We start from the raw sequence: 16099 nt of genomic DNA, 5'->3' as shown, positions 1-16099 counted from the left end.
AACAATTGTGTAAAAAAAATAAATGATTGTTCCCCTGTAAAAAGGAAATCATAAAAAAAACAGATATGGTTAATCAATGAATTAGCCGACTACAGACAATCTGTACAGCACTGCACAGAGGCCTTCCGGCTCCCTAGTACGGAGTTGCATAGACTCCATGAACTGTTGTTGTACAGGCTTTGTTCAGACAAGCTTATGCTAAATGGTGCATTTTTAATAATAATAAAAAAAAATAATCACAATTTTTCATCCAAATTGACATCCTTATGTAATCTGTATAACCATTTTTTTCTTAATCTTTTTTTTTCTATATCCGTATGATTTCCAGATAGTGTTCAGTTTTTACATGAACAATTCAATAACCAAAAAATACATTTTTCTATTATAAAAAAAAAGGCATGTGCGTATGTATCGTCTTCGCAAAGATTTTTTTTCCAGAGCCTCCCCACTGAACATCAGTGCCAAGTTAATAAATAAATCTCGTCCCATAGTGCCCTAGGCTGTCATGGGGAGGTGGGAATTTAGCAAGGTCTGCATTCTGGATGTAAAAAAATAAATAAAAAGTTTCAAATTTTGGCACACTATTTTGTTAGGCGTTTTGCACTTCTCCCATCACGTTTTAGAAGCACATCCCCGAGCTTAATAGTCATTTGTTTGGGCAAAGTTTAGGCAGGAGGTGGGGCAAAAAAAAACCCTATGAAGATGTAAGTGCAAATCTACTCTTCATAGCTTGAACACATTTTATTTTCTTGTGCATCGTCAGGCAAAGACGAGGCATCCACCTCAATAAATTTGGCACACCCACTCCAGGGAAATGCTGTTTAAAATGAGATATAAAAAAAGGAGTTTCTGATTTGGGCTATTCTCTTATGTCATGTGGCAAGGCCCTTTAAAAGGAATCTGTCAGCACGTTTTTGCTAAGTAATATGACAGCAGCATGATGTAGGGGCAGAGCCTGATTCCAGCGATGCGTCACTTAGTTTACTGGGTGCAGCACTTGTGATAAAATCAGTTTTATCTGCTACAGATCTAGCAGAGCTCTGAATGTTGAGCCCTGTATATCCCCGCCCACACCACTGATTAACAGCTGAAGGTGTACACTGTATATTGACAGAAAGCTGCTAATCAGTAGTGGGGGTGTGGCTGGACCAGGAGGCACAAGACACCTAGTCCTGAAGTGATAATCTCCTGCTGATAAAACACAGATTGTACTGAAATAACTTAAGAGTCAAGTGCCACATCACTGGAATCAGGGTCTCTGCCCCTACATCATGCTCTCAGATTACATAGCAAAAACCTGCACACAGAATCTCTCTGATTGGTCAATATTGACTATAAGGGCAGCTGCAGACGCTGCAGATGTTGTTTTTTTTCTTTGTCCAGCAAAGTGAATGAGAATCCTGAAGTCTTATGCACACGTTGCTTATCTTTAACTTGCAATTTTGGTGCAGATTTCACTCATACTATGGAGTGGGGAAAAATCTGCACCAAAAGTGCATGTAAAAAAAAATTGCCTTTTTCCTTTCAAGAGAAGCAGAAACTTTTGCACCAAATACTTAACGTGTGCACATACCCTTAGGATTGCTACTTCTAATAGGTAGCTTTAGAGGTCCAGTCCTCTTATCTGAAAATGTTGCTTGCACATATAAAGCCAGTCTTCAGTGTCTCCAGGGCTGAAACTGCTCCTCACTAGCAGTCATAGTGCACACACTAACATCCCAACTCTCTGCCCAACTTACCTTTCCTCCCTTGGGTCTCAGACCAGCACAGCCACTAAAAGTTTACAAAGCCGGCTCCATATACCATGAACTTCCAGAGACCACGGCTTATTGGCAGTAGCGGTTTCTGGAGGTGGGGGTTGTAGGACTCCCAACGACGTGATATTGATGACCGACCTAAGGATGGGCAATCAATATCTGTGTCCTGGAAAACTCATCTAAGGGTGGCACAGCAGTTTTGGAATAACATGAAAAGTTATTAGTAAAATAGCTTTTTCATTAGTGCATTTAAACCTTTTGTTAGAAATATATGCATTTCTATGTCTTAGTGTGTCCGATTCATCATTTTCATTTTCTTTTTTTTACTTGTAGTATTTGACTTTTTTTGGTGCCAGAATCTTCGAAAATGCTGAAGTTTCATAAATGTTATAATTAAAAAAATGCTGTCTGTGAAAGGCTTTGTCTGGGTGTGTCAGAGACTGCAGACAGTCGCACTGCATCTGGCTGCAGAAGGTCTCAGCGGTTGACCTTGCAGACTAGTGGCCACCTCCCCTGGCTTTAATGGTGTCACGTGGATCTGGGTATTTATAACTCCCAACTTCCTGTTGGGAGTGGCGGCTGTTATTTTCTATTTGCACTTCCCTGTTGTGTCCTCCTTGGTGTTGCTGGAGGATGTCTGTGTTTCTCTGAGTCTTCTCAAGCTAAGTGTTCCCTTGTTTTATGTATCCTAACTGTCTTTAGTGGTAGTGAGGATTGACTAGAGAGCATCCTGTCCTTCTTGATGCAGGACTTATTGCCAACGTCAGGCAGGGATTAGGTGTCCTGCTCAGCAATAGGTGCGAAACCTATATAGGGACGCTAGATCTGTCTAGGGGTTTCCACTCCCCCTTCCTTAGTGTTTGGTTCCCCTTCCCTTAGTGTTGCACTTATTCTGTCCTACACTGTGTGTGATATACAGAAGCACATAAAGTCTTTCTAGGGGGCTGCAGTACATTTACTCAACAATATTGTGACTTTTTTTTTTTTAAACAACGACTAACAATTGATGAATCGGCCACAAACATCTCAAAAGCAAAAACAAACTCCATCATTGGGAGTCATAATATAAAAAAGGTGAAAAAAAAGTTGACAAAAAGGCACTAATTAAAACAATTTGGAGCAAATCAACAGATATAAGACACAAATGCAATAATGAATGGGGCGCAGTGGCTTTCCGACAATGATACAATGCAGTAATAACCCCACGGGATAGCTAGTACAGAAGGGTGGGATTAGGTGTAACAACAGGGCCATGACTAAGAAGAGCGTTCAGCATATTTATTAATGTGTTACAAAGCAGTTGTGTTTGGAACAGTTACTTCAGTTTTGTTTAACAATACTAACTTCAGATAAAACATTTATCGACGTTGTCTTTACCCATCAAAATCTACACACAAATATAAAATTTTAACACCACAGTTTTAACGGACTAGCAAGGAATTCAATGTCTTAAAACAAACTCAAATCAGGTTCTTTTTTTTTTTCCTTTTTCGATTAAAGGGAGTAATAACCTTGAGAGGGAAATTTAGGGAAAGAAAAAACAGGCACTAGTTTGATACACGTGGTAACAGAGCGGAACTGTACAGAGAAAGCACTCGGCATACATTTAATTAACAGTCCTTGTATATTTGGTCATATGATGTTCACTACGGATTCTTGAAGCAAAAAAAGTCTGTTTTGGACAGCTGTTAACGGAAGCAGTGAAGAACGGATTCCCTGTGTCAACGTGGGCTGGAAGCCACCTAAAAAGGAACCAATCTATTTTGCTACTTCTCAGTTGTCTTTTCTAACACATTTAAGTCAGACATCACTTAGGTGAATGTAAATATATTGATTTCACGGATATGAACTTGGAGCCCATGGGAAGTCTAAGTTACGTTTAACAGAAAGAAACTGGATGGGTTATCCGATCCTTCAGGGAAGACAGAAAATAATCTGGTGAAGACAAGGGCACATAGCATATTAGTGAACATACAATCGTATATTTGACATTTGCAAGTTTAGCACTTCCTTCACGGCACTGATGGAAGCAGGAAATCAATCGCCCTCCTTTACCTCCATTTACATGGTGCAATCACCGACACTGTAGATGGTCAAGTGATCGTTTGTTTGCTCATAGTTTATTACTGTCGGCAGCACATCCCGCTGCACAATAGGTGTCTGACTGGAGGACAGGATGGATGGAAGCTGAAATCAAAAGTGGCTTCCATTGTGGTAAAGCCCACCATTATATTACATCCGAATGACTGCCATGCAGTGTTACATTTCCCCTGCAGTGAATAAAAAAAACATTTTATTAAAGAGTAAATAAACTTTGACTTTTTATATGTATGTATGTATATACACACACACACACACACACACACACACACACTTTTTAGTCCCGTTAATTGCCTAGAGATCATTAGAGACCAGGTCCTGTGACCCCCAGAGATTGTTTAAAAGACCTCAGAGGAGTGTGCAGATCTGGAGGCAGGAGTGCACGGCTCCGGCCTGACTAAGCGCACAGGGTGAAGTACACATGCAGCAGAAAATTATGGGCTCCAGAGACCCCCAACAATTGTTAAAAAATCTCTAAAAAGCACAAAGCTCTGGATACAGGTGCACACAGCTTCTGCCCGGATCTAGCGTACAGCTCCCACCCAAACCCAGCGGAATACTGGTGCTCGGGGTGGAATACGGACTTAATAGAACATTCCTGGCTTTCTATTGAAACTACCAGACTCCTTTGCTAAGCTGCATACTTCTGAGCTGTCTTTTGAGCAGTCAATGGGGGTCTCAGGAACTGAACCCCCCCCCCCCCCCACTGATCTTGCAGGCAATTAAAAAAACATAAGAAATAAGTCAAAAGTTTAGCTACTCTATAAACCTGGGCATCCAAGAGCCACACAAAAAAACATCAAGGAAACTTCAGCTACTTAACACGTTTATAATGCTCATTCAATATTTCAAGTCTTAAAATAAGAACGCTCCAGCCATGGGTCTGGAAGCGCGTCCCTTACCACTGTTAGTGGAAGCATAGATACATCCCCTTTCTCGAAGTGCCTCTATATCACAATTGTCACGTTATTTTCAACTGAGAAGTGTTAAAACATATAATGGAAACACATGTTCCTTTCATGTCCTGCTTCCAATTAACACAGCAAAAACAATAAAGTTTTCCTGAAATATCTACTTATAGCGAGAGAGCGATATAGTCGATATAAATCCAGAAGGATTGTGGAGTTGATGGATTTGCTTTTGACATACAGGCAGACTGACGGGTGGTTGTCGTTATATTTCCCTTCATTTATCCTACAAATTCCAGACATATCACAAGTAGCTTGTAACATATCAGCAAACGCAGAAAAAAACTAAAAAAAAGTGCAAAAAATGGAAAAGAAAAATGTTGAAATGATAAAGAAGCTATGAAAGCATTTTTCATTTTAATGGTGCAAGGACTAAAAAAAACAACAGAAAATGGGAACATGCACATGATTCAGTCATTCCAAAACAATGAAAAGTTTAATATAATGTACACAGTAATATATACACTCACCGGCCACTTTATTAGGTACACCTGTCCAACTTCTTGTTAACACTTAATTTCTAATCAGCCAATCACATGGCGGCAACTCAGTGCATTTAGGCATGTAGACATGGTCAAGACAATCTCCTGCAGTTCAAACCGAGCATCAGTATGGGGAAGAAAGGTGATTTGAGTGCCTTTGAACGTGGCATGGTTGTTGGTGCCAGAAGGGCTGGTCTGAGTATTTCAGAAACTGCTGATCTACTGGGATTTTCACGCACAACCATCTCTAGGGTTTACAGAGAATGGTCCGAAAAAGAAAAAAAATCCAGTGAGCGGCAGTTCTGTGGGCGGAAATGCCTTGTTGATGCCAGAGGTCAGAGGAGAATGGGCAGACTGGTTCGAGCTGATAGAAAGGCAACAGTGACTCAAATCGCCACCCGTTACAACCAAGGTAGGCCTAAGAGCATCTCTGAACGCACAGTGCGTCGAACTTTGAGGCAGATGGGCTACAGCAGCAGAAGACCACACCGGGTACCACTCCTTTCAGCTAAGAACAGGAAACTGAGGCTACAATTTGTACAAGCTCATCGAAATTGGACAGTAGAAGATTGGAAAAACGTTGCTTGGTCTGATGAGTCTCGATTTCTGCTGCGACATTCGGATGGTAGGGTCAGAATTTGGCGTAAACAACATGAAAGCATGGATCCATCCTGCCTTGTATGGAGCATCTTTGGGATGTGCAGCCGACAAATCTGCGGCAACTGTGTGATGCCATCATGTCAATATGGACCAAAATCTCTGAGGAATGCTTCCAGCACCTTGTTGAATCTATGCCACGAAGAATTGAGGCAGTTCTGAAGGCAAAAGGGGGTCCAACCCGTTACTAGCATGGTGTACCTAATAAAGTGGCCGGTGAGTGTATATATATATATATATATATATATATATATATATATATATATATATATATATATATATATATATATTTGTCAGGAGGCAGATTTTGGGATCTGTACAGTGGAGGGATATTAGACTATGGCATGCTCCAACACAGAACGTCACATATTTTTCCATCGGAGTATTACCAGTATTGATATGTTTCACCTGCCTGACATTAGATAAAATAGCTCAAAACAAAATCAGATTAGCATTTTTCTAACGGTATTGTAGTATTCAAGAGATGGGGCAGGTACCCTATTAAGCCCGTAGACAGGAGTGTGACTGTAAGACCCTTTTTTCTAATCTCAAGCAAATGTCTCCTGTAATGTATGAATGAAAATACGATGATTACTGTGAAAGGCAGCAAACTAAAGTGCATCTAAACAACACGAGAACGTAAAACACTCACACTTCCTAATGTAACACGATGCGATAACGGTCAGTGATTGTGAACGCAATGGCGTCTAAGCCCGGGGAAAGGTCGGAGTGCTTACATGGTGGCATACCCTCGGTAAATGGCGATTACAGAGAAGCTCTGAAATGTTTCTGCAATAGGAAATAACAGGATTTTACTTTTCAAAAAGGTAGAAATAAATGTAACAATTAGGCACAAAAAAAAGCCAAGCAGCTCGGCTGAAGAGTAATGTGAAAAATAAAATATGGCCGCAACATACAGGTAATGTCACATCTACCTGAATCCAGACGGAACAGCTTTCATCATACTGGTGTCATGGGTGCATAACATAGATCCCTTTTGCAGCACAACCGACTAACCCTATATATCGGTTTGTTTTTGGGGTATTTTGTTTTAGCATGCAGAATAGGGCAACAGACTACACTATTTTCCATGGTAGGAGTAACAGAAAACTGATGGATCCGAAAAAGGATGGCAATATGATCGAAGTGAAAAATGCTGATATATCCCACCCTGCCACACGTGCCAGCCCACTGGTTACTGAAGAGCACAGCAATTCTCAATACTTGCAAAAGGCACACACCTACTGATAAGAAACCGAAAGGCCGCAAAGCCCCTGTACTCCAGGAAACAGTCCTGGTTATTATTAGTTAGAGGCTATTGAATGGTGAACCGTCGGACCACTTAGATCCATTATTGTCAAGCTTCCAAAGGAGTTCCTAAACTATTCAAAAGGTCGTGTGACTAAGGAAGGGAAAACGTCACCATTTAGCTTACATCATGCCAATAAAATTACAATTATACTGCTTTTCAAAAGTGCATAGATCAAAGTTTGAGACTCATCAGCCGGTCTCAACACAAGAGCCTGGTCACTGAGATTCTTGAAGGGGGCTGGCTCAGTTTATAAGCTAAGCCAGGTCCCTTTTCTGTTTAATTCTCCCTTTAAGCACCTCACTGACACACAGATGGGTAGAACCACTGTCCTGGTTTGTAACGTCACCGTAAGGGCTTGTTCATTTCAACATATAGCTGCAGACCATACGTGGCCCCATTATAGACAGTGCACAAAATTTTCCACCTTGATCAATGGTCTTCATGGAGAAGAAAAAAACAAAATGTAGCATGCACTACTTTCATGCATTTTCCGAACCAGAATAATGTAAACAGGTAGCTCCAGCAGCCGTCCACAACACAGCCGAGGACAGGGAGCCTATTAGTATACATGAATGGCCAGATAAACAATAGAGCTGTCTAAAGCCGGTTCCATCCATCCGTTGTTTTCAGTCTGTGCTTGGACTCACCACAGATCTGCTGGGAGAATCATAGGCTGATGAGCTGTTGAGCTCACGTCACCCATGGCAAGTCCAAGAAAAGGCCTTACAGAAAGGAAGCGAGATCTCTGTAATTGGCTGCTGAAATGGAAATACAATCTATGCACTTTTGAAAATTACATTTTACATTTACCCTAAAAATAGTTTTTTCTTTAGCCATGCAACATCTTCTTGCCACGGATGACCCAATATGAAACCAAGACCATACAAGGGCCCTATATGAAGAGGTCCTGTTATGTCTCAATAAATATCTTAAAATGTAATTGAACGGGTCCCAGCAGTACTAAGCAGACGTCTTGTGCTTCAGTCTGTATTCTCAGTTTACTTCAGTCTACTAGAATTCTTTTGTGAAGAACAATGCCAATCTACCAAAATATTACATGACTCACAGAAACAAAGTAAGGGCTCGCTCCCACTTGCAATTAAATCGGATGAATGCAATCAGATTAAAAATTGGATTGCATTTGTGCCAATTTGATCCTATGATTCAATGGTTTTTTCCTTGCTCTGAACGAATTGCGTTCGGAAGGGGAAAAAAAAGCAGCATGCTGCGATCGCATGCTAAATTTGGATCACACGCATCCATATAAGTCTATGAGTGTGTGTGAAACATCGCACTGCACTCAGATATCACCAGAGTGCAGCGCGATTCCCGCAAATGCCAGCAGCAGAGGAGATGGAGAAATTACTTTCTCCATCTCCTCCGCAGCAGAGCACTGACACTCAGCTCACGCTAGTAGCAGAGCAAGAGCCGAGTATCATTATTATGTCACATCGGATGCTCTGGCATAGGATGTGATGTGCTAGTGTGCCTCTGGCCTAAAGGTGCGTTACAGCTGCCGGAAAGCGACCTTATGCTCATAGCCTATTTGGATGGGGACAGTCTCTACCTATAAGGTATTAACATAACATATTATATATATATATATATATATATATATATATATATATATATATATATATATATATATATATATTGATTTTATGCAATCTAGTCATGTGTCTATTATTGAAAAAAATATATAGAGATTGAAAAATAAGCTGTTTCTAAATGATTTTGAAAATCGTCTCAGTGCGGTCTAGGCAGATGTACAAACCACAAGTCTTTTCTTGTACATCTTCATACTTCCCCAAAAAGTGCAGTGTAAATCCACGCTGCTTTGCCTACTACTTCCTGAAACACAAGATTCAGATTTAAACTTCTACATTATCTTTTCTTAGAAATAACCAATAGTTTGTTTCATTTAGGCAATTAATAAAAAGAAGTGAAAGTGTCACCGGAACAAAGCCACGTGGAAATGACAACAGGTGACAGGGGCTCTTGATGTTATAAGTGTTCTGTACAGTGACACGATCGATGCTCATATAGAGAGCTGTCACCTTAGCTGTATATTAATATTCCCCCTAGCGGAAGACGTAGTATCACACAAATATATCCAGATTATTATCCTGGGGAGGAAGTGGAAAAAATAGGTATGAAATTGTGTGTAGTAGTTTATAAGTTGCGGATGCTACCAATGCACAGACAGGTCCTGCCACGCGGTGGCAAAGTAAAAGGCCCATAAGACAGCACATAGGTGTTACAAAGGTAGTGACTACATGCAGTTCATTATCGCATGCCGTTATTACATGGGGGATCAGACCGGATGATGAACAGCTAAATATCTATATACAATAAATCAAAGAAACTGAAAATCAAAACATGGAGAAAGACAAAACTGTAGGGGAATTCACTGAAAAGGGTATCCTCCAGTTTGAAAGTTGTCCATTGGATAAGGAATACATTTCCAATCGTTGGGGGTCTGGCTGCTGCGGACCCCAGTGATCCAGAGAACCGTTCGATCATGCGTACTGTCTCTCCATTCATTCTAATGGGAGTGCCGAAGATCAGTCAAGAGCAGAGTTCAGCAATCTCCGGCGGTCCCATAAAGAATGAATAGAAAGGCAGTGCGCATGATTAACCTTATTCTCCATTCAGCCGGGGCTCAAGAGTCCCAGTTTTTTGGGGGCAACGGTGACCACCAGCAATCAGGAATTTATCCCCTATCCACATGATGGGGGATAAATTTCAAAATTGAGAATACTCCATTAGGTCTGCTGTTCATGTGCTTGTCTTAAAAGAACCAGGACAGAAAACGGATTTAGATACGTAGCCGTATAGCAATGGCCGCATATAGTATGATGTGATCTGATAAGATGCTCGATATTATAATAAGCTGCATAGCCCCCACATGTGTGGCGAGACATCTGCAGGTCTAAGGAGCTGGTTGCCATCTATGGCTGCTTTGGTGAAATGTAAGGATTGACGCAGTATAATGATGTCACACATGTGGATGTGATTGGGACAGTCAAAAAAATTTCGGAATAATGATGAATTTAGAAGGGAGGAAATGAGCTCACAAATAATTTTCTACCATTCTTAACTTCTATTCAAAATTAAAAGAAATGTATAAAAATAATAATAATAGGGTAAATGCAGATGCCGTCGGATCGTAAGAAATGCATAAACTACTTTATATATGATGAGTAACTAAATGTGAGTGGTCCTTATGGAAGCTGCGGATAGTTCTGTGGTCCGCAATCATATATTTATTGTCCCTGGTAAATATAAAATACTCTCATTTAATGCCTCTCACAGAATGTTGACCCTATTGACACTGTGTAATACACAAATATATATATATTTAGATATACAGGCATTCATCAGTTCTGCAGGCTCCGAGGGGGGCAATCTGAGATTGGTAGCACAAGCATGAAATGAATGATCAAAGCAAAGCCAAAGTTGGTTTGTGTATTTCGGTAAGCAGGCATTTACACACATAATATCTGAGAGTATGGATGCAAAATCTTTCCTAGGATGAAAATATTCTCAACACAACTAAAGTGCTCTTTATGAATAGGCATCTGGGAAAGGGCACTTGATTTTTTTTTCCAAAATAAAGTGCACATCTCCTGTTAAACATAATAATAAAAAATCAATGTCCTCAAATATCACGGTTACATAGCTGTCATCTGTGTTCTTTCAATCAGGCAGCCAATGAAAGCAAAAAAAAAAACAAAAAACCTCAAAACCATGATGATGCTGTGCTCATTCCAGTGCTAGAAAAAGTCTCTGAATGTCAGATATGTGGTGGTATCGGGAAAACACTGAACCTGCTTTTCTAGTTGGCGAATTTCCCGCTTCTTGGATAATGTAGTGCTGAAAGACAATGTGAACTGTCTCACCTGACTACAATCCTAGGTCATTCCTCCAAAGGTTTGTATAACAGAGCGCGATTCCTCGTAGTCACCGAAGACAACCACGCCGCCTCCCTTTAACATTTATCATGCCGAGATTCTGTAATGATCCGGTATACACAAGGTGCTCATCGCATGACGCACGAATGCAAGGACTTTCTCTGTAAACAATGGGATTCTTAATTTAAAAGCAGACAGAAGGTGCAGGTTTAAAAGGACTTCCAAGTTTCGCCATGCCATCGTCATAATCATGTAATGACTGTATTATTAGACTTTCAATTAGATTATATACATACTTTTTTTCCCCTTATATAATGCTAATATCCTGACAATGCATGAAGAAAAAACACGGTCCTCCCATTAACACACACAATGGTGTTTACCAATACATGGAATGCCTGTAAATCAAAATGCCGATATGATATATATATATATATATATATATATATATATATATATATATATTACAATCATATGGGCATTTCGAAATACTGATTATATATATTATATATATATATATATATATATATATATATATATATATATAGCAGTATTTCGTAGGAGTTAAATGTTTCCAACCAGAAATCCACGCAAACTCACGGCGGCCTTACAAATATTAAAAACTTCGTGACATTTTCATAAAACAAAAGCTAGCATAAAAGAGTCATTCACGTTACCACCTGTGCTTCTCACATACATCCACAAACGTTTGGGTGTCACTTAAAGGGAACCTGTCAGCAGGTTTTTGTTCTGTAATCGGACAGCAGCATGACGTAGGGGGCAGAGACCCCGATTCCAGCGATGTGTCACTTGCTGGTCTGCAAGCTGTCGATATGATACAATTCCTGTTTTCTCTGAAGCACATATGGTATGAGCTGTGTATAACTCGGCACATACCACTGACAGAAAGCTGCTAATCACTGGTGGCGGTGGGGTTGGACCAGGAGGCACAAGGCACCTAGTCCTGTAGTGATAATCATCTCTTGCTGATATAAGTGTTTTATCATTGAAACAGCAACACACAGACGAATAAGTAACATCGCTGGAATCCGGGTCTCGTGTTGCGCTCAGATTACATAGCAAAAACCTGTTGTCCGATTCCCTTTAAGCAACTACTGCTGTTCTAAGCTTTTTTTTCCCAGGTGGAGTGGGAATATGGAGTGAATGTATCCTAGGCAAACAGAAATTTGTTTCTAATAGGAAGTCCTTATGAAACTGCAGAAGAAAAAAAAAAGAAACACAACAAATGTCACAAAAACTAACACTTAGGCTACATTCACATGTTGCGTTTTTTATGCAAACTAAAAACTGCTTTTACAGTACTAGTAAAGTCTATGAGATATCAGAAATCTCATGCACACACATTGGGTTTTTTCCTGACTGAATTGGAAAACTGCTCCGTTTTTGTAAGAAGCAGCATGTCCCTTTCAGCGTTTTTGCAGCGTATTTGCACACATAGGAAGCAATGAGTCAAGGCATCAAAGCAGCAAAAACCGTTGCCAGTTTTAGCAGCGTTTCTTCACCCATAGGAAGCCATTAGTGCAAAAATGCAGCAAAAAAAAAAGCAGGAAACACGGAGCAAAACATGCTTTTCGTAAGCAGCTTCTCTCCTGCCAATAGAGCAGGTTTTGCCTGAAGGAAAAAAAAAAAAAAACACAGCAAAAACGTAACGTGTGAACATAGCCTTAGAGTTTTGCAGCTTCATGTAACAGAAAAACAAATGTAAGTGTATTTACATAAAACATCCTAAAATGAAAAATAAAAACCCTAGATTCGCGCCTTCATGCACATCGACTCTGGTATGGATTGTACGGGTGAGAAGAACTGTGCAATACTGATTATTACTAGAGAGAAGTAGCCACTTCTGTTACATTAACTGGAAGAACATTTCATGTTATTCTCCCCCATCCTATCTCCACATACAGATGGGCGTATGTCTGCAGATACGGCGGCACGTGTCGGTGTATACTGTCGCATCCTCTTCATATGATCACTGCCAATAGTGTAGCTTATTGCAGAGCTGCATCTGTAGCGAGGATTCATCTTAGGAATGAGAAATCAGGTTTTTCAATAATAAGATACCCAAAGGAATTCTCGTCCAGTTCCCGTTTAGTTCAACATGGCCAGTTAGGTAACCAATAGTGCTATAAAGGACTACGTATATACATGAACCACTGTGGGATAAAACCAGCCGTCACAATGAACTTAAAAAAAAAAAAAGGAAGTGATTACTTCATTAATGACTAGGTAAAATAATGTTTTACATGTTGCCGGCTCAGTGCATGGGAAATGATTCGTTTGGCAATACTGTGGTCTGTGTATACGTTGATCACGGATTGAGTTACCATGTAAGATATTGAGACGTTGATTTGCAAAACGGTGAGCTCCCACTAGAGATGGCCCAGTGTGCTAAACAGGAGCAAAGCATAAGTTGGCATACCTAAAAAAGTTAGAGGAGACAGCCCACCTTCGTCAGTAGTATGATGCAGAGAAAGCCATGATCAAAAGGAGCCTATTTAGTATAAAAAAAAGTGCAAAGCTGCTTCTGGCTCTGTTAAAAGTCTTCACCCCTGACTGACTGTGCTCGTCGGTATTAAAAAGATCCACATTCGACATTTACTCCCACCCCGAAGCTACGAAACTCCAAGCTACAGGAGGAAAAAAAATAGACTTTTCTTTACTTCATTTATAGGGAAGCTTTGTCAGAGCCCTACCAACAAGGAGAAAAGACAACAGCTGCCTTTATATATATATATATATTTTTTTTATAACTGTTTTTTTTGTTAATCTTCTTAAAGTCAGCTAACTCTCTCCGTCACTGGTGTTCTTGTATCGACCGCTTCCTCCCTGGTCGGCCTTTGTACAGATGAAGAAACAATGTCTTTTCGCTCGCCTTCCCCTCGGTTTTTGCACTTTTCTGCAGGCTGAGTCTTAGGTGGCTCCTGAGCACATCCGTCATTTTCTGGGATTTTCTCATCTTTGCAGATTTTGACACTTAAGTCCTGAGGCTCGGGGGCACTTATGCTGTCTTTTGAAGTCTCTGGCTCTGGGTTGGTAGTGGATGCTTTTGATTCGGAGTGGTGGTGGTGATGGTGATGATGATGGTGATGGTGCAGTTGTTCCTTTTTCGGTAAGATGATTCTGCTACTCTCTTTGCTCTTGCTTTCGGGGCTTTTTGCAGGCTTCTGTATATTAACACTTTTTTCTAGAACAGTGGAAGGATATTCAGGGGTCTCTGTGTCTATAACATCTATACTCACAGTTTCTCGTGTCTTGCGTTTCTTTATTGGTAATACGGTCTCTAAAAGTGGCCTAATGGAAGACTCTTTGATTGCTTTCTTCTTCGCTGCCTCTGCTGCTGCTGCTGCGGCGGCTGCTGCAGCGGCAATGACACTGCCTGGCTTACGGCCCCGTTTTTTCGGAGCGGCTGCTGGGTCAGTAACTAATTTTCTTTTACGGCCTGGACGTTTGATGACCAGTACTTGCTCGGATGTTGTTGCATCTGAGTCTTCCTTATTTTCTGAAAAAGGCATCTTCACTAAAAGCTTTCCTGGAGTCTTTTCTACGACCCGTTTAACTTGGACCCCCTCTAATTTTACAGCTGGCTTAGCTTTCACACTTCCTTTGGGTCTTCCTCTTCCTCTACCTGTTCCGACAAGCTTAGGAGCTTTGGGTTTCTTCGGCTGCTTTTGCTCCCTCCGAGATGGACTGCCTCTCCCAGTTACCGTGAAGTCAAAATCATTTGGATCAAGGGTTGTGTCTCCTACCTTTTCGAAGTATGCTATAAGCTCAACTTTGGATCGAAAAGCTTTACCAGTTGGGCTAGTAAAAAAGGGAAGACAACAAAAAAGATACATAAATAAAATGAATGTACATATGTTATAGCACTATTAGATCTAGCCTGACATTGAAAACATGAAAGTTTAGACAACTTCTAACCTCTATAGGAGGAAAGCTGAAGGTTTATAATACATTGAATAAAAGTTATACTATGTTTGGCCGTGCATATTAGATATCTCTTCCAACCCCTCCATGTACATGACTACTTGTATGCATATGCTCTGTATGGGAAAAGGAGAAAAAAAACATTGTCAGAGAGAAGAAAAGGATTAAGCATATTGAAATTTAACAGCTCAATCCTTCTCTCCTCTGATATTTCCATTAAGGAATAAGGTTGACAGCCCACATACACAATAGATGGTCAGTCAACATTAAACAGTATTGGGCTAGTTTCCCTTGTTCAACGGGACTACTTACCACGGCCTTACTGTAAACACTGCAATTCTTATTGGCTTTCAGACCACAAGGCATGAGTTACATAGCTGACAATGACATTTAGACTTGGTGTCACACGGTGGTAAAATGGAAAGCACAGACAGTGGTTTTCAGGTCAGTCAGAGAAAATGACATTTAAATGTCTGGTGAGGGCTTAACACTCATGGCTTCGGGATCGATGTTTTACCGCTGGGGTGCCAACTTCTCTCTGAGTGCTGCATTCTCTTTTTCCTGAATACCAACAGAATGGCTTGTCTATATGTACTGCATTCAAGTGAATGGGATGATCCACTTATACAGACGATTAGCTGTGCCTGTGCTCAGACGGAGTCCCAGTGATCAAACATCAATGGCCTATGCCAAGGACATCAAATGCAGCACAACAGTCATGTATTAGCACTTTGTACCTGAAAAGCTTTAGCTGTCACTTTTAAAGCTATGGCTATTCGGCAGTATGTGCTCCTATGTTATGGGTATGCAGCAGTGGTGAAGGCAAAGAGCAACAGAAAAGCTAACAAAACGGAAACTAGTGGTAATGGGAGACCAGGGGCGTGATGTTCTGTCTGCCGTTCTTGAGATTAATACACACACACACTTTGCAACAGGCTGAAATTGAAAGTTTTATAACTTGTTG

The 16099-nt window shown here is 40.5% G+C and overlaps 1 protein-coding gene across 7 annotated transcripts in view; it reads right to left on the bottom strand.

Moving 5' to 3' along the window:
• Positions 1–3021: 3021 nt before the first annotated feature.
• The window catches only part of MECP2 (methyl-CpG binding protein 2), a 98744-nt gene continuing 85666 nt past the window's right edge, over positions 3022–16099 (bottom strand). Inside the window, exons 3-6 of one of the 7 annotated variants that reach the window (XM_077283674.1) lie at positions 13631–15012; positions 9051–11351; positions 3813–4027; positions 3022–3692 (exon numbers count right to left, since the gene is read on the bottom strand). In XM_077283674.1, the coding sequence (XP_077139789.1) occupies positions 13989–15012 (1024 nt within the window). In that variant the 3' untranslated portion in view covers positions 3022–3692; positions 3813–4027; positions 9051–11351; positions 13631–13988. Of the gene's footprint in view, positions 4028–6204; positions 6754–9050; positions 11352–13630; positions 15013–16099 lie in introns of those variants that run through there. The other 6 variants (XM_077283672.1, XM_077283676.1, XM_077283669.1 and 3 more) reach the window with 6 other exon arrangements.

The sequence above is a fragment of the Ranitomeya variabilis genome, chromosome 2 (assembly GCF_051348905.1).
Source record: "Ranitomeya variabilis isolate aRanVar5 chromosome 2, aRanVar5.hap1, whole genome shotgun sequence".
NCBI classification, from domain to species: domain Eukaryota; kingdom Metazoa; phylum Chordata; class Amphibia; order Anura; family Dendrobatidae; genus Ranitomeya; species Ranitomeya variabilis.
This window is presented reverse-complemented; position numbering and strand designations above follow the sequence as displayed.